This window comes from Argentina silus (assembly GCF_951799395.1).
Source record: "Argentina silus genome assembly, chromosome: 9".
Classification (NCBI taxonomy): Eukaryota; Metazoa; Chordata; class Actinopteri; order Argentiniformes; family Argentinidae; genus Argentina; species Argentina silus.
This window is the reverse complement of record NC_139663.1, coordinates 10,800,128-10,822,595: the sequence shown is the minus strand read 5'-3', so window position 1 is coordinate 10,822,595 and position 22,468 is coordinate 10,800,128. Positions and strand designations below refer to the sequence as shown.

Genomic DNA, 22,468 nt, shown 5'->3' with positions numbered 1-22,468 from the left:
TTGTTGTTATAATCATCGTTTTAGTTGATGCGGAAAAAATCATCGGTGCCATTGAGGAGTTGTTAAATTCTTCGATAGAATTGGTTGTTCTACTACAAACAGCTTAAAGTATTTGTCACTATTAGGATTGGTATGGAGGTTATTGAGTCAATTGTAACAGAGAGCGTTGAAGTGGTTGAAAATGCAACTGTGTCAAATTTGGATTCTGAAAAATCGAAAGCAGGTGAGTGCTTTCCAACTTATGTCGTCAGCAGATTGCATCCACCGTTAGATGCGAGGAGGGCTCGATGAGTATATTATCGCCAAGCATTATTTCTGTATTGGTCAATATCTCAGTGGTGAAAGTTTCTGTAAACTAACATATACCTATGTTAAGCACTTCTGATCATTACAATTATACAAATAATAACAAATACAAAATAATTTAATTTCTTTCATTCTTAATTCATTGAAATCTATTGATTTTAACTTCATATATTAAATATTAACCAGTAACTATTTTCCAGAGTTTGTGTGGACTTTACAAGCCACATGGGAACTTGTCCATACCCGACTTGAAATGGACCAAGCTTTTGACCAGCCAGTGTGCAAGAAGAAGAAACTGTGGGAGACCGTGGCTGAGAGGATGACCACCAAGCTGAGGTCAGCAGGGAACCCAGATGTCACCATCAAGGCCTTTGAGTGTGACCTTAAGTGGAGGAACATGCTTGCCACGTACAGGAAGAACGCTGAGCGGGCTAAAAAACTGGGCGTCCAGAGTGTCCACTGGGAGTTCTTTAAGGCCATGCATGAGGTCCTGGGCAAGAGCAGGGAGGAGATAGAGGCACAGCGCAGGGCCAAACTTCATGGAACCAAATTGGGCAAGGCTATTGCCAGCAAGAGATTCACACCGATTCTCCCTACACCTTCCCTGACGATTGCTGCCCCCTTCCCCTCCAGGCCCCCACAGGATGTCCTACAGCTGTACATGGAGCTGCAGGAGAGGAAAATGAACATGTGGGCCCAGCAGAAGGCCCTGGAGGAGCGGAAGATTGAGGCCATCAATAACCTAGCCCGTGCCATCTCAAATCTGTCTCAAAACAATAGTGCCCAGCTGTCAGAGTAGCAGCACAGCATGCTGGAGCAGAGAAACAATTTGTGTGGTTAAATTAATGCAATTGTGTGTCCATAAACAGAAAGACTATGAGGGGGAAAAAAGTTATTTTTACAATGCCTAAAAGATGCGCAGTAGCCGCAGTCTTCATTGTTCATAAGTGTATCAGTTCTTGTTAGACTATACTTTTGGCCCATGGTATGAGATTCATCATTCATTGTAAAATAGAATAAGGCTACATGACATTCAGTATTGTACATAGTACTCTATATAGGGTATAAATAATAACCCTAACCCTACATTTGTATAAAAGTGCAAACAGTGTGTGGCTATGATATTCTTTATTTAAAGAAGAGTATGAAGGCGTACATGTCATTTTATTCAACTCTGTATGAACATTTTAAACCAGAGCTAGTCCATCACTTCACGTACTTCCTGAATCCAATTCTTTATACAATAAATCTGCAATCGTTTCCCTTCTTCTCACACCCTCCTCTTGTATCTCCCCTTCACCCTCTTGTGCCACAGCCTCCCTCTCAATCTGTCCTTTGACCAATTCCCCCATGTCCAGAAACACATTGTGTAGTATGCAGGCAGTAAGGACGACCGCTTTGGCCCTTTCATAGTTCCCCATGTCCAGATATCTGAGTCTTTGGAATCTGGCTTTCAGGTCAGCCACAGCCTGGTCCAGGAGGTCAAAATGGGTCTCCAGGGTCTTATTATAAAGATTCTCCCTGGGGCCACGACCAGATGGGTATGGGGTTATAATCTGATTGGAGACTGGGTACCCCACTCTAGCCACTAGGCAGGACCCTGGAGGCATCATGTCAGGGTGCTGTTTGAGTTTGTCTCTCAGGGCACTGGCTCTGTCCATGTCTGATCCCTTGCTGATTCTGCAGTGCATGAATCTACCCTGATGGTCGCACACAAGCTCCAGGTTCAACCAGGAGTCAGGATGGGCTTCCTTCTTCATCCTCTTAACCTCTGGCACCATGCTCTGCACATCTTGTTTCCCAATGGGCAGGCGGATGGGAATGCGGGTGTGCCCTAAGACTCCTAGAACCCTGGGGACACCCTGCTCTTCCAGCTCCTTGGCTTTCCCCAGCAGGCTAGAGAGGGGGAGGAGATTTTCAACAGCCTCTTTGTCTGGAAGAGAGAGGGGCAGAAACAAGTATGTGTGAGGGTGTGAAAACAGTGTAGATAGTTTTAATGTGCACATTCACCATTTCAAAACCAGTCAGACTGCACCTGAGTCCATATGGGAGCAGTTGTTCAATGGGTAGTGATTGTAGTAAAGATTATTAAAGAGATAAGCTTTTCAGTTAATTTAAATAGTCAGTCAAAGTGGCTTTAATGTCAATTCTTCACGTCAAGACATACAAAGGAATCGAGAGGATGTTTCTCACTCTCCCAGAGACAGATAAAGTGCACAGGCACAACAGATAAGACAAGACATACTAAAAGTAAAACATTCAATTGCACAACAGATAAGACATTTACTATAGACTCATACATACCACTCGGCCATCTAATTTGTTGGTCCTTCAGCATGTTGACACGCTCACAAAAGGAGAAGAAGATCCTGTGGATGTTTCCTTTCTCTAGGCGGAAACTTGTAGACACCGAGCGATAGCTGAGGCGCTTGGAGAGGAGGGTGAGGGACAGGAGAACAGTGTGGGACATAGACAAGCGGGCACGTCCAGCCAAGCGACTCCTATAGTAACTTGAGTTGGAATTCTGGAGGAGCTCTGTAATGTACTGTGGTGGGGGGGGGGGGGGGGGGGGTAAGGGTTAAAAGAAAGAGATTTAGAACTGTATTGCAAGTGATAGAAATGGTGCAATGTCAACGCAGATATATTCAGCACGGATAAATCTGCAGACGGACGGGGGGGGAACATACTCAAGCCACATCAATGAGACCAATCACCGAACCCACCTTAACTGAGGTGTTGTCCTCAGCGTCACTTGACTGTTGAGTTTCAGACCCATCTTCTTCCTGAGAAAGGGTGGCTGATTCTGATGGCTGTATATTGGGTTCTGTGTGCAACTGAGGTTCCACCAGTTGTAGGGAAACAGGTCCGGACTGAGTTTGAACCTTGGCTATGAGGTCCGCCTCCAGAATTTCCTCCACGGCCTGGTCCAAGCGTTGCTCCAGTTCGCCCTGAGAGAGAGGCTCCCATTCCCGCTGCATCATCTCGAGCACAGCTCGGCCAGCCGACTCTACACAGCCGCTATACATCATGGTCGTGCCGGCGTTGGACACAGACTAGCAGGGCAGACATACCAGGATAGACCATTGAGTGTGACATATTATGGCAAATGTTTTATGTTGTGTTTTGCATAACATATCAATCTGGATGTTTAGCCAATATAGATTGATGAAACACTATAATGAAAAGTTACCTTACAGCGAAGCTCCACTAGCATGCCATCGATCCGCTACTACTACTACTAACTTTTACAAAATGATCAAGGCTCTTATAGGACTGGCTGCGAAGCGTCGTTACATTAATAACCGATGAGGACCACCTACCGGCACTTCGCGATTCCAGTTAGATCAGTCGCATATCAGAGACTTTCGGTTCGGTCGTTTCGTCTGTCGTGTTTTGATGTGTTTCGTGTTTCAGATCTGGCTCACTTCCTCGCGCATGCACAAGGTAGCCAGTACATTGCTAGCCGTCGCCCCCTGTAGGAGTGCGCTTGTAATCACACTGTTAAATTGCTGACATGAGAGTTCCACCTGAGCTTTAGTTTGTTGTATACTGTCTCAAATTCTAGAGCATGTTGATGGACTTTTCCAAAATCCAGATCTCTCCGACTATGCCTCCTCCAGGCAGAACTGACCCATGGATGAGAATGGCATAAAACGCATATTTACTGAGCAAAACACCACAGCCAACACCACATAGGGTCTGGAAAAGAAAAGGGTAGGTTTTTTTAATATAAACTCAAGACAATTACAGGTGCTGCTATTATGAATTCCCGTTTTTTAAACGAGCTTAATAGTGAACAAATCCAGTTACATTGCAACCTTTTTACCTTTTGAGCCTTTAAATCACCAATGATAGGTTAATTCATGTCTCTTTCCAATATCCTTTATATTTTTTTAAAACACCTCCACTAAGATTTCAATATACAAAACTGTGTATCTCCAGCTCTCCTTTGATTTAAAAAAATAAGGATATTTTGTGGGGGGAAAATCAAATGACTAATTTGTGTACAACCTTTTGAATATACATAGAATAAGAGAAAAAACAGTAGACACAGGGACTCCAGTGCAAAGGTCAAAAATAAAAAATAAAATAAAACAAAAACACCAGATAGTGGAAAACTGAATATCTTTACACTGAAATGACAATTTCACCAATTGTAAATCTTCACAACAACCTCTCTCTGTGTACGTGTGTGTATGCGTGTGTTCCACTATACATTATATCATGTCCTGGCATTAACATGTTAATCTGTTTTTATTTCAGATCCATATCATGCATCATGTTCTCTAGATAAGCTAATGACAAAAAAACTCACAACCCCCTGTGGTTGCTCCACACACAACCAGCTCAAAAAGTAATTAAAAAGGCTAAATTATAATATTAATATTTAATAGAGAAACACACAAACATAAATGAAATCAGCAAGAGGGCATTCTAAAAAATGTAAGAGCCACTCCGTTATCAAATTCCCACCAAACCAAAACACACAAAATGCACATAAGGCTACACCCTCCCAAAACAAGACTTGAATGAATTAAATAAGAGGTATGATTCATATGTTCAGCCTTTTTTTCTTTTTCTACCAATCCCCAAAATGACTGACAGTGGCCAAACAAATCAGTCAGAAATCTTTGTTGACGGGTCTTGATTGTATCTAAACATGCGTGAGCCTAGCTGAGAATTAATGTGATGCCATGTGAACCCACTGTGTGAGCAAGGGAATTCGTGTTTTTCCTGCAGAGTTAAATATCTCACAGGTCCACTCGCATGTAACCCATACTACAGTCTGTGAAGCCCCCCAACCCCCCCCCCCCCCCCCCAGACCTAACCCATAGCACAACTTCCCAGATATCACCCACTACCTTTCCACATGTCCTCCCTCTGTCTGTCCCTCCCTCCCTGCCTGCTCCCTTCCTTCCTTCACTGTACAGCCTGCTCGTTGGCTGTGCTGCCAGAGTCCTGAGGCTTCATGACGTCAGGAAGCTCTGGGGGGCTGGAGAAGGGCTCAACCCGCAGCTGCTCAAATGCATCATCTAATAGAGAAGAGGGAGAGAGTGTATGACAGAAAGAAGAGAGTGATTTGATTGATAAGGAGTGGGTGACAAATGCCAAATCAAATGAGGGAAAAGGAAAGGTAAGGCGGAAGACGGATTAATACAAATAAAAAAAATGACAAGCATCTGCTTAATGGCACACATCATTATCATTATCTGAACAAAGCACACGACAGGTAGGTACTGCTGGACTAAAACATCAACCTGAGCACTCACCACTGAGGCGGAAAGCTAATCCAACAGTGCCTGGGGCCTGAGGTCTGGCTGTTTGGTTTGTGAACCCACAGTCTCCAAGAGTCTTACTATCTTCCAACAGCATGTCATCCTGACAAAAGAGAGAATGCAGAAAAGGATGGTAGGTTCAACAACATGGCCAAGACTTTACATACATACCCACATATAAATCATGCAAAGAAACTGCTTACACAGCAAAAAGGGGGCCAGTTGAGAAAGGACAAAGAGAAAGCTGATGTTGGGGGTATCCCATCCAAAGGAATGCAGTTTCTATAGCTATATTTTAGTCTGCTAAATCCAATTTATCCTTGAATAAAGGAATAAATTATCTGACAACACCTTTCTCCCCCACACTTTGTAAATGTTTATCTTTCTTGTGTGATCCACCTTACTTACCTTATAGAGCCTCTGTTCCTCCGGCGCCCTCTTCAGGATACCCTCCACAATACGCTTCAGCTCGTAAACAGTAGTGGACTCTTTGGCATCAGTGAAGATGGTCGTCTTGTGACGCCGGATCATCAGAAACACATCCTAAGACATCAGCAAGCAAGGGGGTTAGAGGTTTGGTAGAATTGGTTACCCTCATACTCTGAGTACAAAGATTGTGGAAAACTGAGCTGTCAACAGCTAAGTCCACTCACAGGATCCTGCATGGTGGCAGCTGTAAAAGCAACATGTGTTCATACAAGGAGCATATAGCCTAAAGATACCAGTAGACCACAGATGCAATCTGGGAAGTAGGCTTCTAAAAAAAAAAATGCATGATGTCTGGTCAGAGCTAGAATGCTGCTGGGTTCGACAGTTGGATAAATTCTCTCAAAATTGGAACAGAAAGGGAGTAACAGTTTAAGCAGGGGCCCAGAGGCAGAGGGCAACACAATTACATCACCTCAGGTTGAGGGACTGAGCATAGGCAATAGTTTGTAGAAATGACCGATTTAAATTGAAATGATCATGGCAATGACTTTCGGAGGTAGTTGTACTGCCTTAGAAATGAATATGTTTTAATTGAAGCAAACATGAAAGAGCTCTGCAGCACTAGGCCTCAATTCCAGGCCTATCCATTTTCCAACATTCACTTTCAGTTTGTCTTCTAAATAGAAGCATTGAGGCAGATCTTGCCTTATGTTGAGGGAGTTAACACTCAAGCATTCTATAATAATAATAATAATAATAATAATAATAGCAACAACAGCAACATATCTTAGAAAAGTTACTCGTTAAAGCCCTCTTGAACCATGTAGCTAGCGACCGTGACCACAAAACAAAAGCCTAAAAGTTTAACTGACACTCATAGTATTGACACTCCCGCAACACTGGCAGTTTGATAATTGAGGGACATGGCATAGTGTCCATCGATTGGCCCACAGTCATTAGTGCAAATAGTAAATACTCTACATAAATTCTGGCGTAGTTCAGCTACGAGATTTATACGATACAAGGCTCAAATTGCTAATACGCAGCTAGCTACTAAGCTAATTTCAGCTATCATATACTGACAGAGACAGTGCCAGACAACTGTGCTTGGTCTGGAAATCAAATAAGCTGGCTAGCTAGTGTTAGCCATGCGGCAAAATGCGTTTCCATTTTAATTGGTTTACTACTAAACCAACGTGGCTACATAAACAACATGTAGATACATATTGTATGTGTACTAGCACGAACCACAACACAGCAAGCAAGCTAGTTCAGTCGGTGACGCGTAAATTGTTACCTGGCTATAATAGCTAGCTAGCGTTATCTGGCAACAGTAATGCATCCGTTTGGATCATTTGTCTCTGCTAAGAAGTCATGTTTGAGTTAGAGCAACAACATACTTTCCATTTTATCGTGGAAAGCTAGTGGACAGAATGTTATTTGCTTCAAATTACATCAGTAACGTAAGCTAACCTTAGCTAGCGAGAGACTACAAAACGCTGTCCCTCTGGCTTAGCGAGCTAGCGCCTTGTCCCTATTTACCGAAATACGCTAGCGACTACGAAACAAAGAGATGGCCATCTAATTACCTAGCTTCTTTGACTATAACTGAGTGAATTCTAGCGGTCCTGATGTGTCAACGTTTATTTGCCATCAAAAAGCAATACCAACATCAAGTCATTTGTAGTTTTAAAATAGATTATTTCTAGCTGGTTGTCTGCTCACTCACCATTTCTCTCGGTCGGTTGCACCTACGCCTCCGCGATCCCACCCTGCACTGCGAGAATCATAACACACAACAGCTGTCTGAAACAGCGCTATGCAGAATATCAGGAGGGGCAAACATGTACGCTACCGTCTACTCAATCACCATTGCCATTGGCGTGATGAAGATGGAAACAATGAACACCGTGTAATCTGGCCTTTATTTTTTCTGTAAACCATACTTTCTGCAAAAAAGTGACACATATAGCCCTATATCAATTATTTCTCACAGGTGTGATCATTCATATAACACACTTTCTTTTCTTTACCTTTGTACAGTAATTAAACCAAGGACTACTCCCCCTTATAAAGTATCAGCCTTAAGGACATAATGTTAAACAAAAAATGTTGCATTAATACAGTTGTCATAACAGATGATGGCCCTTTCTCATTTGTTAGAAAAATTATTCCTTGTGTCCTCTCCTCCATCCTCCACTCACATCCTACTCAAAACGTCACAAGGAAAGGTGGAGAGGAACCAATCACATGAGGGTGACAGGAAGACGGTTGGTAGGAAACTAGATGTTCCTCATCTGAGGGGAATGGATGGGTCCTGTCAGTCCACCGCCCCTTTTCCCTTCCAGTCCTTCGCATTCCGTTCAGCTCTCCATCACGCGCATGCACACACAACCTTTTATGCTAACCCTTCATGATTTCCAGAGCAACCCTGCAGCTCATGGCCACTCTGCAGTTCAGACAGGTAAAGGTGTAGTCTTCCTCCTCAAGTCTCTTGTCCTCATATTTTTTCATTTCTGCTGCCTGATTGATATTGCTCCATTGGGAGCACTGATTACACTGCACCTCAACTTTCCTTGAAGGTGACTGGGCATCTAGCAGCACAAAGGTGGTTCCTTTTATAACATCCTGAAAAGAAAGCAAAACGTTTCTTGAGAATGTAAATGAAGCTGAAACAAATTAATGACACATATGATTCATCATGACACATTTAATTGGTCGGTAAGATATTGTTTGATAAATAAACAAAAAACAATCCATGCACTCCTTCTGAAAGTTTATAAAGTAAGGTGCTCTTCAGTTTCTAGGTTAAAGGGGCAATCTGGGATTGGTACATACATTTTTGGTCTTTGAATTTAATCACATATAGCCACTGATTCTTGAAGGATAACTTATAAATGCCTCATGAGTTTAGTTCAACTATCTAACCCCATCAGAAACCAAATTATAAGATTGTTTTACTTCATTGTTTGTAAACAACCACTGTGTAGCTTCAAAACATGGTTAAAACTATAATGTTGATCTTATAAATGGGCAGTCACATTTACTATGGGCAGTCATAGTTACATTACTCCAGCCCCATCCCTCTGTTTACCAAAATAAGTGGCGGGGTAACGTTTTTGTTGTTTAAATCCCAGATTGCCCCTTTAATTGTACGAAAAACAAAAAGGAACAATAGCAAGTAGGTTTCCATATGGACATGACAAATCTATGAAATGCTTTTTAACTGCAACAACTTTTGGTCAAAGTGCCTTGGTTCTTTTTTGTTTTTCATATAGGTTTGATCTTCGGAGTTGGAACTAGCAGCCAGTCTAGGCACTTTTTTGACTTTAACAAGGAGTATGGCAGCCACCAACTTACAGGAAGCTTTTTGGACAAGGTGCCAACTTTCTGACTCCCACTGCTCCGTAGCAGAGAAATGGGTCTTTGTCCGTTGGTGGGATGCTCCTTACAGCAGAAGCGGAAAATACTGGCAGCGAGGTACACATCCCAGGAATCAGGATGGTCTGCCACCAATTCTGCCAGCATCCTGTCCAAATACATAATGAGAAATTAATAAAAATATTTAAAAATAACTGTATTCATAAATACAGATCTGTTTGGATCTATGAAAACACACTACTTACTAAACCAAATACTACTGCAATCAAAGCCAGTAACAAATGGTACACTACTATCCATAATGTAAACTTAAAAAGGCTGGTGGCTGAGGGCAGACCTGTCAATGAGGGACCTTGTTAGTGGATCAAGTGACACTGTCTGAGGATGGAAGAAAATGAGGCGGTCCTCTGTCAGGGTCACACGCTTGCCCAAATCACAGTTGATCTGAAAGACAAATAGAGAGAAGCTGCTTAATATCATATTGGTGCAATGCTTCCTGTGAGATGATACTGCACTCAGCCCCCCAAATCACTGCTGCAGCTATATTTCTATATATGTTGGTCCATCACATACCCTTAAAAAATTGAATTGACCTTCAATTTAAATCAACATGATTAGGAGGCAAATGCCACAAGTGGCTTTGTCAGAAGTAAACATTCCTGCATGGGAAAGTGCATATCTCTAAACAAAGAACAGCCTACCTCTGAAACAAGACTTGGATCTAGGTGAGAAAGGATTCCATTCGGGAAGCCAAAGCGAGAGATGAGGTCAGACATATTCTTAGCAATCTCTTCACTGTTGCTGGTCTTCATGGGGTAAGCTTCCAGCCATTTTGAGTAGTAGTCCATGACAGTAAGAAGAAACGTGTGTCCATATTGAGTAACTGGAAAAGGTCCCTTCACATCCAGTGTCAGCCATTTCCATTTCCCTCTGATCTAGTTGAAACAAAACAACAACGAATGTCCAGAAAAAATATAAAATTGAACAACATTTTGAAAGAATACAATTACATGTTAGACATCCAATGACATGAGGTACTGAACAGAAAAATATAGGGACTTCTAGCGTGAATCAAGTGAAACAATCTTGATCGAAAAGCCATACCATGATTGCATGTTTAGGGATGAAGAGCAGTCCTTGGGACTGTAAGGTCTCAGATGGCACCTGAGGTTTTTCAGGAGAGTTCAGAGATTAAAGCGTGGCCCAAAGGAAAAATCTCACATACACATAAGGTAATATGGGTTTGGACATGTGGTACATAAAAAAACACACACACAACTTACTTCATTCTCATTTCGCACGGTTCTTCCAGCCCATTGAGTACTCTGCCAAAAAACAATACATAAGTGTAATATCTTCACAATGCTTACAAACTCTAGTATTAGGATAGTCAAGTATTATAGTTAATTTGTACCCCTGGTTTACAGTAGTTATCATGAAAACGACTTGGGTGCCATATACTGGGGTGCCATATTTGGTCCGACTTTCTTTGTGGAGTCGGATGCCCCAATTTTCTCGACGTTGTGTTGCTAGTGTTTCATTTAAAAGGGAAAACAAGACAATAAAATAATTAATTGATACCAGAAGCAGAAAAAAATCATATTTATCATCATATCATATGAGGAATAAATCCAAACCTACAGCTCATACATACCCAGCTTGTTTATGGTACTTCTGCCGTCTTCTTGCCTTATCTTCAAGAAACTAGAATCAAGAGTATTGGCGACATATTAAGATCTGTGATAAAATACACAGTTCCTTTAAACTGCAATTGTATTGTGTGTTCTTATTACGACACAGTGATTAAAAAAAAGTCAGCATTCTTTTCTAAGTAATAGTCAAATATAAAAGGGACAACTACACAACTCATCTCTACAAAGGGATTTCATTTTTAAAGCATAAATGAACTCAGTATTACTCACCACAGTTACTCTTCTTCTGTTTGATTTTTTTGATAACTGAAACAACAGGAACACCACAATGAATCACACATATCACAATCATTCAATAAAGCCAATGCATGCTTAAACTCCTGTATCAGAGTCAAAACCATCTTGGGGACAAATACTTTCAAAGTAAAACGCACTTGTATTTTAAAGGACTATATCTGTACCAGGCTGCCCATTCCAAAGAGAATATAATCAAAACACAGTTGCACACCATTCAAATGTTTTCAAATGAAAGTGCATTGTTCAGTCTACTCATAAAAGGGGAGCAATACTTGTATCAGGAACCTTGGAGTTTGAGGCAGATTATAAGCAGATAATGGTATATGACAATAATAAAGATTACCCTTCTAAGCAGGTGGTTGGGGAAGGAAAAGATGGTCGGAACAGCTAGGGATGTTAGACGGGGGCGCTTCCCCTTCCCACCTCTGCACACATACTTCTCCTCGAAATGATCTGTACACATTTGGGAGTTCATAGTGGGACCCCAACTGCTCCATTTCATTAAACGAAGCCACTCTTTCAGTCGTTCTGGATGCTTCATTGGAAAACTGTAAAGAAAAAAAAAAGTCTTAACATGTGAGCAAAGCGTCTGAGCATTCCCTACTGCATTTTGCTTTTTTTTTTTTACTAGTAGCCAGGTAAGTTGGCCAACGTTTACTACGTAAAATAACCAACTGATTGCACCCCCGTTCAGCTTTATTACACTAACTATAGCGTGGTCAAACGTTCTGGCCAGAATACTATCCCAGCTGAGAGTTTTAAGTCCGATGTCAAGCAAAATAGCCGTTTCTGTACTTTTTAAACTGTTCAAAATATCCGAAATAGTGTGCATTTACCTATCAGTTCATGTTATCATTACACTTACTAGAGAAAACTGTCGGTGTTTTCTTCATAGAAATTGCGTATAAGCAGTTAGCATTTGTTGACAAGCATAAACGCTAAAAGCTCATCAAAATAATAAACACATATTTATAACCAGCAAATTGGTGATTTATTACATCAAATACATCAATAACTATCAAAATAACTACAAGTCAATTCGATATCTAAGAGGTTATATTGGTCGAAAAGTACCGTTTAAAAAGCACCGTAGAGACGACGCCAGTCAAGACAGCCGCTGTTAGAATTCTAGGCCCGTTTTAGAAGCAAAGTGTCCAGAGAAATATTTGTCACTCCCCTTGTTCAACTCAAAAGTCCCCGATCACACTTTTTTATTGGTTTTTCAAACTATCACTCAAATAAGAGCCAACCAGTTTTATCGTTGTTGGATTTTGTTTGGGTTAGGATTAAGGGGTGAAAAAAAAAAATGAGTTTTACCTTGACATCAATGGCCAGCTCCGGAATCAAAATCCAACAAGCCGAATTTTATGAGTGTCTTGGCCAATGTCTTCTCTACAACAAACTGAAAACCGCAAACGTTTCCTTTTTGGTGTTTTTAAATATATATATATATATTTGAGGAAATATAAGACGTGCGTAATCTATGACAAACCATGAACAAGGCATGAATAAAGGCACATAAGACTGAGAGTAGCAGTATGTTTTTGCGCCGGCGTGTGGCTGTGTTTAAACTAACAGGAATTGTTAACATTATATAATATTATTATTTTGCTGGGAAAGGTGGATAACAAGAGGACATGAGCTGCAGCAAAATGACAAAGGATGGTGGTAGTAGGCTATGGTGTTTAGAGTGTGATAGAACTAAGGGATTTATTTGTAGAGAAAACTTAAATTGGATATAAACCTGTTGACCAATAAGGTTATGTTTGAAATGGATAGGTTTGCACTTGAGTCAAGTCAAGTCTATTGGTCATATGCACACAGTATACAGGTTATAAACTGTACAATGAAATGCTTACTTTGCAAGCTTCCTCTCAACAGTGCAGTAATAACACAAGTAAACATAACAACAATACACAATGAAGTAAGGCGCAATACAAGTACTAAGTCAATAGCAATAATTAAAGCATAAGTATCTGGTAAGTGACAGGTATTGGTTAACAAAGGAGTCTCCGGGAGGAGAGAGACGAGCTGGACAGATAACTTTTAAACAATGTACTCGGATGCTGTTACGGAAGTTTACATGGATTTGGTGACTACCATGAGGGTTAGTTCAACCAAAGCATCAGAGGTGGTCAACAGGTTGTTTTGGAGAAGCTTCAAGGGTCCAAGATGGGGAGTTCACCAGGTCAGACTGTTTGTAAATATATGGTCTTGGAGGCACAGCAGGTCTCATTACAGCATCTCCAGAGTGCATTTCTTACTGCGAATGAATTAAGTAAATCAGTTAATTCATTCTTCCCGCTGGGACCATATATACTGAAATGTTTGCACTCACTGCAATGTAAGTCGCTTTGGATAAAAGTGTCAGCTAAATGGCATATAGTATATTATTATTATATTATTCTTGAGTAGTAGTAATTCTTTTCTTTTTTATGATTTACATTTCTACCAGACAGTTACGATACAGTTTCTACCTTCAGGCCATAAGACTACCTGCTGCTCACCTGTACCTAAGACAGTTTGCTCTCTGCACATCAACCACACACACACACACACACTTACACTGCTGCTATTATTATTTTATTGCTCACTTTATTTGACATGAATGTCTATAACACTTATTGTCTTATGTGTCTCTTTTTTATTCTTTATTACTTTTTTTTATTCGTCACTTCAGTCACTAATAAAAGATATCCACTTTCAAGCTGCATGCAAAAAATTCCCAATATTCATGCAGGATCGTATAGACACGTACCTCTGTCATGCAAATCGTATTTGAAGTTGCAATCTGGACGCAAAAGCATTTCCTCTCGGCAACATCACTACTGCATCCCTCTCCCCACCATGTGGTAGGTTAGATTTGATATACGACAGATAATATCATGAAATTGTGACCATGGTTATCAACAATCTTGCTTTAGACCGCTATAGCATATGCTATAGCGGTCTAAAGCATGATTGTATGATATATATAGCGGCTATATATATGTAGTGACTTATATTGAGATATATGAACTCATGACTAACTTAAAATGGCCATATTGGAACAAATGCTCTTGAAAGGAGACGATAACGTAGCTTGATAAATAGTATTAAAGTTTTCCATTCATGTCAACGAGTCTGCTTCACTAGGAATTCCAACCTCTCCGCCGCTAGGTTGTAAAAAAAGCTTTTTGTCGCGTTAGCGTTTTTCGGTTACTTGTTTAACGTAAATGGAAGTTATTAAACCATGATATGGGCACCAATATTTGAAGTCTGTTAATTTTACTATATATAGATATATATATATATATATATATCTCTGTATATTCTGATCTACATTTTGATGACTGAACAGTTGAATAACAGAAACCGTTGTATTGAAAATGGGCAACTGACCCGGCGAACGGGAAGAAAACAGGAAGCGTAGCGTGAAATCAAAATCATTATTTTAAGGATATAAACGGTCGTTTTCGAGTGAGTTTGAGATTTAAATGTGTTTATTGATGCAAATCCTACTGTTAAATACCTACATATATCATGGTTTTACAGTTTAAATGTTATTTCCCAGAAATCATCAAAACGGGTTTGACCTGCCTACTAACTAGTTCGCTGTTCTGTCTGGTCAAGCAGCCTTACCGGTGAAATCCAAATGATCCATCTTTATATCTCGGATCGTCATAGCTGTTCTTACAGTTGTAAGCTGCGCATTTGTGCGGCATCTCTCGGAGCAACTAGTTGAGTTAAGAGACCAAAGAGTTTTAGAGGACAACCACTAGCTACACCAGCAGAGACCGAAAACAACATTATTTACTAGCACGAATGATAATAAACCCAAAGAGAGTTCCGTGAAGTTACCGTGTGACGACAGCGACTTGGTAAGCGCATTAGTGCCACCAAGAGGATCGGGGTAATAATGGTCCGACTATGCAATAAAATAGAGGGTTAGGGTTAGTTAATTTGAGTACAGGCCTACATGATTCAATGTACAGTATATGAACCACCCAGTGGACATGACCCGGACTGGAAAAGCTAAGCAACACAGTGTTGCAGACAGCCAGGGCAGGGCCAGAGTTATCCACCACAGTAAAGAACCAGGTGTCCATTTGTGTTCACACCATTGGGTACACCCAGATAGATCCTTTCCGAATCTCAGAAGTCTTTGGTCAGAAGGAATTTTTTATGACAGATTGACAGATGTAAAGTCTGCTACCCTAACCCATCTCAAGTCAGCACTCAAGTCCTTCTCCTTAGGAATTCAAAAGAAATGGATGTAAGACATTTGGTGTTAGACCTTGCCCCGAGTTTTTCTCTGGTCTACAGTTAGACCACTTTGTGACAAATGTGTTTTTGTTCAAAATAAAATTAAAATAAAAAGGCTATACAAACACTTGATTGGTTTGATGTTATTTTATTTGCACTTTAAAAACAAAATAGAGAAAAAAGATGAATAGGTCCAAAAAAAAGTTAACATCTTGTGCAGGTTGAGCTCAAAATTCCAAGGCTCAAAATCCCAAGGTGCTTATACATCAGGCCTCATTCTTAAAAAGCTAAAAAATAATAAGAACCAAAAACAATTAAGACATTACAATGGACATGATAAACAGAACATAGGGAAACATGTTTAAGGGAGACATGTTTCCTTGACGCAGGAATGTTTCATAGCAGAGCTCCTCTGTACCTAATGGAGAATTGACACAGATTATTTAGGCATGGAGGGAGGTGAAGATGCTTTGATTGTCTGGTTGCATAGATGTGAATTTCAGAATTTAAATTAAAGGACAAGCAAAGGGCATCATTTAACCCTTTCAACATAAGCTTGTAGCACAACACTCTGAGCAGTATCTCCAGAGAGAACAGCCAGAGATCTAGAGATAACAGCCAGAGAGATACAGACAACATATGTGCTGTATTAAAATCAACCGCAGAATCAAACAAATACTCAAAAGTATGCTGAAATGTGCTGGCGCTCAAAATTCAGAGTTTTTAAATTCCAGTTGGACCGCTGGAGGGTTGCTCAGTCCATGACCTCTTCAAAGATGTTTAATTTGCTGACACGTCTCAGAGCAAGCTCCTTCGTCAAAGCACTACTCAAAAGCGATGTTTCCTTGTCTTGGCCTACTTCAACTGCTTTTCATCTTCCACTCCACCCTCCATTCATCCCAGTCCAGTAGTGTTCGACTCGTCTGCCATCCAGCTTCCTCCAGCCCTAAGAGTTGCAAATGTTTTTAGTCACTTACACTCCGCTGTGTGATGCATCGCAAATGACACATACTGTATTTTATTTGTTGTGGCCTGTGGAACTTCTAATACATGGTTGTCAATTGACTGAGACGTCAGTACATTCTAGTCAGTAATCTGAAATGTAAGAGTAAAAACAACTGTGGCATGCATTAGTGCCATGCTGAGCTCTAAGTATCTGAGGTTATGACATCCTACCTTTAAGGAATGGTTGGAAGGTTTGGTCCATAAGCTTGTGACTCTCATATACCAGTTCCCAATGGTCTTAAAGGAAAGAAGAATAACAGGAGGTGTGAGACATAATGTACCAGTAATGGAGACATAATTTTGTTTCAATCATAATGTAAAGAATACAAATCAATAACAGTTTAGGCTCACTGTTGCTCTGTGATGTTGAGAGTTGCTTGAGAGCCCCTTCTAGTGATGAGACAGGGTGCAAAACGGTGCTGAGACAAACGGCTTGGCACATGGCCCTGATTTCATCATGAACTGATGCTTCTGGTCCCAAACAAACACACACACTGCCTAAGGGAGAAATTGGCTATTCAATAACAAGCACATATCATGTAGAAAGATTTACATCCTGGGAAAAAAATTAACACCCGCCAAATGCGGGTAGATTCTGGCATTGGCAGGTAAATCTGTAAATCTTACCCACCACTTTGGCGGGTAGCCAACAAAGGTCTGCGAATACTACAGTATGCTTCAACTTAAAAACTAAACTGGTGCGATCCGCAATTATGGTCACGTTGATTCAACATTTGTGACAACACTCCTGCTGCTCCTGCCTCGTCCAGCTGACTATAACTGCTGCGCATCTCACTCACGCTTCTCCTGACTTTCAAACAAACCCCCCCCCCCCCTGAGTCTATGAGCTTTCTTAGTTACAACAACATCTCTGGTTACAACCTAAAATAAAACATAAGAGTAAAATTCAACTACACGTGACAGCACATGATAGAACTTACACGTGACCACGTGAGATAGAAAACATGCAGGGGAAAATATTTAGCAGCATTTTGACAGGGTTAGGTGCGAAACTTAAAGCCTACAGTAGGCTCGTTCTGTGCAAGGAGCATATTGGTTTAAAAAAATGTGGCTGTTAAAAATTCCGAGAGGCTGGTGAATTTTCTCATCCACCTGACACCTTGGCTGGTAGAATAAAAAGTTAATTTTACATCATATATGCTGAAAAACATACAAGATGACATAATACATTTTGGAGGAGGTGGGGAGGATCAAGATGGGGGTGAGGAGGATGCATACCATGTTTGACTCCAATAAGGTAAGGCTTGTGGTTGTTGTTCAATGCCAAATGGAGTTCCTCTGGGCTACATAATGAAAATAATGTGTTATTTCAATGAGCATGAACATTAAAAACCAAACACACAGCGTTCCCTTTCACCAGAGAGTATACCAACATACGTGTAAATGAGTTCCCCAAGCTTCACTCCCAGTTTGATTGGCACTGTTTTCCTGAAATCTAGATAAACAGAAAAGCAGGTCATAGCCTTTGACATTCAAAGTGGACACAATAATCAACAAGTATATATTCATAGGGCTTATCATTGACATCTAAAAGATTCAGAAGGAATTATCCTCCAATGATTTGGAAAAATATGAAATATGATCACTGAATGCAATGGTCCATACCAAGGAAAACAGGTTCTTTCTGATTTGCCTCAAGTGGACTGAGGAGCCGTCCATTTCTCAGGTATTGGTGGAGAACAATGGTAAGCCGAGCCTCGTTGAGGGTGTCCATGACAACGGAACGCACTGCTTTGTAATTGGCAAAGAGGTGGAGGATGGTGAAGAGGAAGAAGAGGACAAATGTCAACCTGAGGAGTAGAAATGGGCAGAGATGGAAAACAGATCTCATGCAGGGACAAAAAGATCTGCATCATATCACCAATAAGTTGCATATCTGTAATGAGCTTGTGAAATCACATATGGTGTTTTGACCTTAGACACACAGGTACAAAAATAAACAGCTCACATAGTAAAAGAGGACTCACAGTGGATTGTCAGTGACCAGAGGAATAAGGATTAGGCTGATCAGCAGTCCAGCCAAATTCACCAATGTCTCCTACAAAGAGACAATGCATTGTCATAATCATCTTAAAGTAGCCATTAAAACGCAGTGTAATGAAAGCCACTATCACCAAGGAGAGAAATACAGGTTAAGTACCTGGCTGCCATCTTTGGCAGAGATATCTGCCATATTGTCTCTGCGAGCTTGGTGAACAGTCAAAGCAGCTCTGGTGGCCCCACCTGCAACTCCGACAATGGACTATAAAAGGGACAGAGACGGCAAAAGAGAGAGGTTTCAAAGTACACATCAACGCAAAAGAGGAACATCAATATAACCACTTCACGTCAAATTAATATTAAGGTTTACCTTAAATATTCCTGCAGTGCACACGATTAAAGTGAAGCATGCAGGGAAGGTAGGAGCCACAATTTCCATGAACATGGCAATGTCATTGAGAACATCAGCGACAAGCCTGGTAGGGAGAAAAGCACAAGTTTTGACATCACAAATGATAATATATAACTTAATGAGCCGATTAACCTTTTAAGTTTTCAATGATTGTCATCTGTAGTACCTCCATTTTTTGGCCTCAGAGTCCAGTTTACTTCCTTTATGCCAAGCAAAGACAATTCTTCCCAACATCCCTGTGCCATCTAAGAAAGAGTTTGATTTAGATTTTTCACAGTAAAATTCTGTAATAGGAAAGAAAGAATGTCATTGTCAGTACAACTCTCACCTCTTAGTAACCAGGTAATAGTTGCTGCAGCAACAGTTGCTTCTTGGTTTCCAACACCAACACCCCTTAAAGAGGCTTGAGTGGCAAGAGTTCCTGACAGGGAGCTGGAGAATGCCTGTGTGTGTGTGTATCAAAGAGAGGGAGGGGTAGAAGGTATACAGATTGCAATATCATAGACATGATAAACATGAAAACAATGCTGGAATGCTGAGGCTACAGTCACTATCGTCCATCCCATGCAATAACAGCCCTGATACCATAGATTTAACCGATACCTGCATAGTGTCCCAAAATTGATATCGCAGGTAATCCTCACTGACACTCTCTGGATACCCCTGTGGCAGGAAGACGCTCTAAGAGAGAGAAAGAGAGAGAGAGCAAACGATGCATCCATACAAATCACCGTATGTGTTCATCTAAAGATTCGTCGTACGTGTTGCTTAGAATACTCACTTTGAAAAAGCCGATGATGGAATTCCCTCTTGTCCCACCGCCACCTTCCCGTTTTCTCTCCATCACTCCATTCTTCAACTGATATTTCCATATCTCAAGGGAGCCGTATCTTTCCGTTGCCAGCACTGACGTTTTCTCTTTTTCCATTGCACGTACCCCGACCTATCCACTTAGACACAGTTGAGTTAATGCAAAATGTAAGGAACGCTGATTTCGAGGTTGCCTAGTGAGTGAAAATGCTAATTGTTCCCTCTCTCACACACAGTGAGCACTTTCTAACACCACTGTTGGTTTGTATTCCACATGCTTTACCAGATTGCACAACAGGAAATGTTTAACTATTATCGAACACAACTGTTTCAAACTGTATCAATATCTCAATCGGCTACTTTAGGTTATATAATAAATGCTTTCCCGCACGTTTCCACTCCGCACCAGAATTTAATTTCCGTGTTTACCTCAAAGCCACGTCAGCTGCACATTTTCTGGCGTTTCTATTGGCTATATATTTCTATATCTAAGCCAATCCTGCGATGGGGTGAGAAAATATCTGCAATAAATAGGAGTAGCCAGTGCTTAGATAAGCCATCTCGTTTTATTATTGTTTCCACGGGGGAAAAACCTGTACTATCCAGGGTTGTATCGGAATATATGTATTCAGAATATGTATTCATTTTGTATGTACATTCAGTACATACATTCAGTATTCTGGCACGATACATTTTAAAAATGGGTATTCATAATTCAGATACTTTCATAAATAAGAAAATGATTACTTTTAGAATACGTTTCATCTAACTGTTTCCGCAACTCAATCGATCTCACAATATTGCTGCTACTCGGCACTTGTTTTGAGGATCTGCGTCCACCTGACTGCATCATGGTTTTTACACACAGAGTGGCTGACACTGATATAAGATGTATTGTGAGCGTTCTGTATCGTGAGCTCCTGTCAACTTTGTTTACCAGCTACAAAAACAAAAGAAGACTAATCAGTGCTAGTTAGTGCTTAAGCATTCACTCCAGTCCTGTCTCATTTGAACATGAAATCAGTATTTTTTTTGTGCTGGATAGAACATTCTGCACAAGTTCACCGCTATTTCACAAACTTATTTGCCAGTGATATGATTTGCAGGCCTCTGAGAATATTTCCTACCAAAATACCGTAAATCTTCCAACAAGCGCAGAGTCTCCATTAAACGCCTGTTTCCAAAAAATCTTACTCTATGTATTCTCTATTGATATTAGCAGATGATTACAGCGACGCATTTGATTCTGAGCGACCGTTGCGACATTAGGCCTAGGCTACCGGTATTTATTCGACAGTCTGACAGATCGTTTACGGCAGCCTTGTATGGAAACGATAATACATTCCCATATAAATCAATGATTAATGTTGTTTTGACTGATTTATTCTAGGCTAACACCTCGCCTACGAAAATAGGTTTTACAGTATGTTGCGAAATGTTCGTTTAGTGTGTCCATGCTTCTTTGAACAATACTTTTTTTAATGCTCCTGTGTAGCCTTCAAATTAAAAAGTATTCTAAAAGTATAGTAATACTGGATACATTTCGAGACATGTATGTAATGGCAGGAGTACTCAGGCAAAGGACTCAAACGCACGATTCGGAGACAAAAACTTAAATCCAATAGAATAGTTTTTACTTTCACAAAGGTACGGTACACAGGTAGGCAGTCAATGGGTAGGCACATACTCCAGGAAGGGGGTAGGCAAAACTGGGTTTGGTACACAGGTTGGCAGTTCAAAAAGGCAGGCAGATAATCCGAAAAGGGGGTAGGCAAAAAGGGACTCAATAATACAATAAATGAATAACATAAAACAAAGACAAACATAAACTAAGAAACAAGACGTTACAATGTATTTCAATACATTTGAGCCATGACTTCAGTATTCAGTACCTGAATACATTTTCGAAGTATTACAGCCCTGGTACTATCTTTGATGTTACACACTATTTAATATCAAAACAGTGCCTCCATGTGAATACTAAAATGAACCCTAGAGAGAGAGAGAGAGAGGGAGAGAGAGAAAGTGTGTGTATGAATGAGAGAGAGAGAGAGAGAGAGAGTGTGTGTGTGTGTGTGTGTGTGTGAGTGAGAGAGAGAGTGAGAGAGTGACGTCACTGTTGAGGAATGCAATCAGGTAGTCCCTTACTGAACAAGGGAGAAATACATATTCCTTATCTCCAGGTCAGAGAACAGAGTGGGTTGGCGGAAACTGTGTGTGCACATTAACTTGTGAGAGGGAGAGAGAGAGAGAGAGAGAGAGAGAGAGAGAGAGAGAGAGAGAGAGAGAGAGAGAGAGAGAAGAGCCAACACAATACCAGGATCTTTTTCACTTATGGTGGACTAAAAAGATTAAAAATGGTAGACTCATAGGGAAGGAGACAGGTGGGTACACACAATGGCATTGCTAATGTGCTATCATTTACAGAGGAAGTTAGAAAAGGTAAAGGACTAAAAGAAATCCAAGACAGCTGGATGACTGTTTTGCCTCAAGGCAAGACAAGTTTAGACTCACCTACTGTGTGCAGGTTACTCAGGAATGTAGCACAAAAAAGAGACACAAAAGGCACACTATTCCATAGCAGCTTGGTTGAGGGAGGAGCAGAGAGAACAGCAGAGGGACAGTAGGATCAAGGGACAGTGCACGGAACAGGA

General features: G+C 40.7%; 5 protein-coding genes across 10 annotated transcripts; 1 reads left to right on the top strand and 4 right to left on the bottom strand.

Moving 5' to 3' along the window:
• Positions 1-51: 51 nt before the first annotated feature.
• LOC310810098 (uncharacterized protein) lies at positions 52-1,105 on the top strand (the record flags this gene model as incomplete). Its single annotated transcript, XM_083677726.1, has 2 exons — positions 52-223; positions 507-1,105. Exons 1-2 carry the CDS (start codon positions 133-135, stop codon positions 1,103-1,105), a joined length of 690 nt encoding a protein of 229 aa, XP_083533852.1. The 5' UTR covers positions 52-132.
• A 401-nt stretch (positions 1,106-1,506) lies between these two features.
• On the bottom strand, positions 1,507-3,788 carry LOC310810082 (putative nuclease HARBI1). 2 transcript variants are annotated; one of them, XM_083677705.1, is made up of 4 exons: positions 3,627-3,788; positions 3,030-3,359; positions 2,611-2,851; positions 1,507-2,239 (listed from the first exon to the last, which is right to left on the bottom strand). In XM_083677705.1, the coding sequence occupies exons 2-4, from the start codon at positions 3,333-3,335 to the stop codon at positions 1,518-1,520; spliced, it is 1,269 nt and encodes a 422-aa protein (XP_083533831.1). In that variant the 5' UTR covers positions 3,336-3,359; positions 3,627-3,788; the 3' UTR covers positions 1,507-1,517. The 2 variants fall into 2 exon arrangements, with proteins under 2 accessions (XP_083533831.1, XP_083533830.1); XM_083677704.1 differs by lacking the exon at positions 3,627-3,788 and adding an exon at positions 3,497-3,610.
• Positions 3,789-4,545: 757 nt separating this feature from the next.
• elob (elongin B) lies at positions 4,546-7,797 on the bottom strand. The gene is made up of 4 exons (XM_083677731.1): positions 7,741-7,797; positions 5,991-6,125; positions 5,577-5,685; positions 4,546-5,339 (listed from the first exon to the last, which is right to left on the bottom strand). The coding sequence occupies exons 1-4, from the start codon at positions 7,741-7,743 to the stop codon at positions 5,227-5,229; spliced, it is 360 nt and encodes a 119-aa protein (XP_083533857.1). The 5' UTR covers positions 7,744-7,797; the 3' UTR covers positions 4,546-5,226.
• A 120-nt stretch (positions 7,798-7,917) lies between these two features.
• LOC310810077 (uncharacterized protein) lies at positions 7,918-15,132 on the bottom strand. 4 transcript variants are annotated; one of them, XM_083677699.1, is made up of 12 exons: positions 14,963-15,099; positions 12,416-13,604; positions 11,685-11,889; positions 11,315-11,350; positions 11,047-11,096; positions 10,807-10,921; positions 10,676-10,717; positions 10,497-10,556; positions 10,094-10,327; positions 9,730-9,836; positions 9,372-9,540; positions 7,918-8,639 (listed from the first exon to the last, which is right to left on the bottom strand). In XM_083677699.1, exons 3-12 carry the CDS (start codon positions 11,880-11,882, stop codon positions 8,415-8,417), a joined length of 1,236 nt encoding a protein of 411 aa, XP_083533825.1. In that variant the 5' UTR covers positions 11,883-11,889; positions 12,416-13,604; positions 14,963-15,099; the 3' UTR covers positions 7,918-8,414. The 4 variants fall into 4 exon arrangements, with proteins under 4 accessions (XP_083533825.1, XP_083533824.1, XP_083533823.1 ...); XM_083677698.1 differs by having other exon boundaries at positions 12,659-13,604; XM_083677697.1 differs by lacking the exon at positions 12,416-13,604 and having other exon boundaries at positions 14,963-15,132.
• Positions 15,133-15,718: 586 nt separating this feature from the next.
• rusf1 (RUS family member 1) lies at positions 15,719-22,381 on the bottom strand. 2 transcript variants are annotated; one of them, XM_083677707.1, is made up of 14 exons: positions 22,329-22,381; positions 19,786-19,947; positions 19,608-19,685; positions 19,333-19,447; positions 19,171-19,249; positions 18,963-19,068; positions 18,753-18,854; positions 18,580-18,650; positions 18,218-18,402; positions 17,990-18,047; positions 17,831-17,895; positions 16,943-17,089; positions 16,763-16,828; positions 15,719-16,532 (listed from the first exon to the last, which is right to left on the bottom strand). In XM_083677707.1, the coding sequence occupies exons 2-14, from the start codon at positions 19,930-19,932 to the stop codon at positions 16,447-16,449; spliced, it is 1,305 nt and encodes a 434-aa protein (XP_083533833.1). In that variant the 5' UTR covers positions 19,933-19,947; positions 22,329-22,381; the 3' UTR covers positions 15,719-16,446. The 2 variants fall into 2 exon arrangements, with proteins under 2 accessions (XP_083533833.1, XP_083533834.1); XM_083677708.1 differs by having other exon boundaries at positions 19,786-19,954; positions 22,329-22,373.
• Positions 22,382-22,468: the final 87 nt, after the last annotated feature.

Bases quoted from the DNA above. Each gene is read 5' to 3' on its own strand.
- elob (XM_083677731.1), bottom strand. The intron at 5,686-5,990 runs GTAAGTAAGGTG...CTCTTTTGTCAG, and splicing joins AGGAACAGAGGCTCTATAAG to GATGACATGCTGTTGGAAGA. The intron at 5,340-5,576 runs GTGAGTGCTCAG...CTTCTCTATTAG, and splicing joins ATTAGCTTTCCGCCTCAGTG to ATGATGCATTTGAGCAGCTG.
- LOC310810082 (XM_083677704.1), bottom strand. From the start codon at position 3,520: ATGCTAGTGGAGCTTCGCTGTAAG. The intron at 2,852-3,029 runs GTGGGTTCGGTG...CCCCCACCACAG, and splicing joins AGGACAACACCTCAGTTAAG to TACATTACAGAGCTCCTCCA. The intron at 2,240-2,610 runs GTATGTATGAGT...TCTCTCTTCCAG, and splicing joins ACAAATTAGATGGCCGAGTG to ACAAAGAGGCTGTTGAAAAT.
- LOC310810077 (XM_083677696.1), bottom strand. From the start codon at position 12,173: ATGCACACTATTTCGGATATTTTGAACAGTTTAAAAAGTACAGAAACG. The intron at 11,097-11,314 runs GTGAGTAATACT...TCTTGATTCTAG, and splicing joins ACAGAAGAAGAGTAACTGTG to TTTCTTGAAGATAAGGCAAG. The intron at 10,557-10,675 runs GTAAGTTGTGTG...GAAAAACCTCAG, and splicing joins CCGTGCGAAATGAGAATGAA to GTGCCATCTGAGACCTTACA.
- rusf1 (XM_083677707.1), bottom strand. From the start codon at position 19,932: ATGGAAAAAGAGAAAACGTCAGTGCTGGCAACGGAAAGATACGGCTCC. The intron at 19,069-19,170 runs GTACTACAGATG...TCTCCCTACCAG, and splicing joins TCTGAGGCCAAAAAATGGAG to GCTTGTCGCTGATGTTCTCA. The intron at 17,896-17,989 runs GTATGTTGGTAT...TTCATTATGTAG, and splicing joins CTTGGGGAACTCATTTACAC to CCCAGAGGAACTCCATTTGG.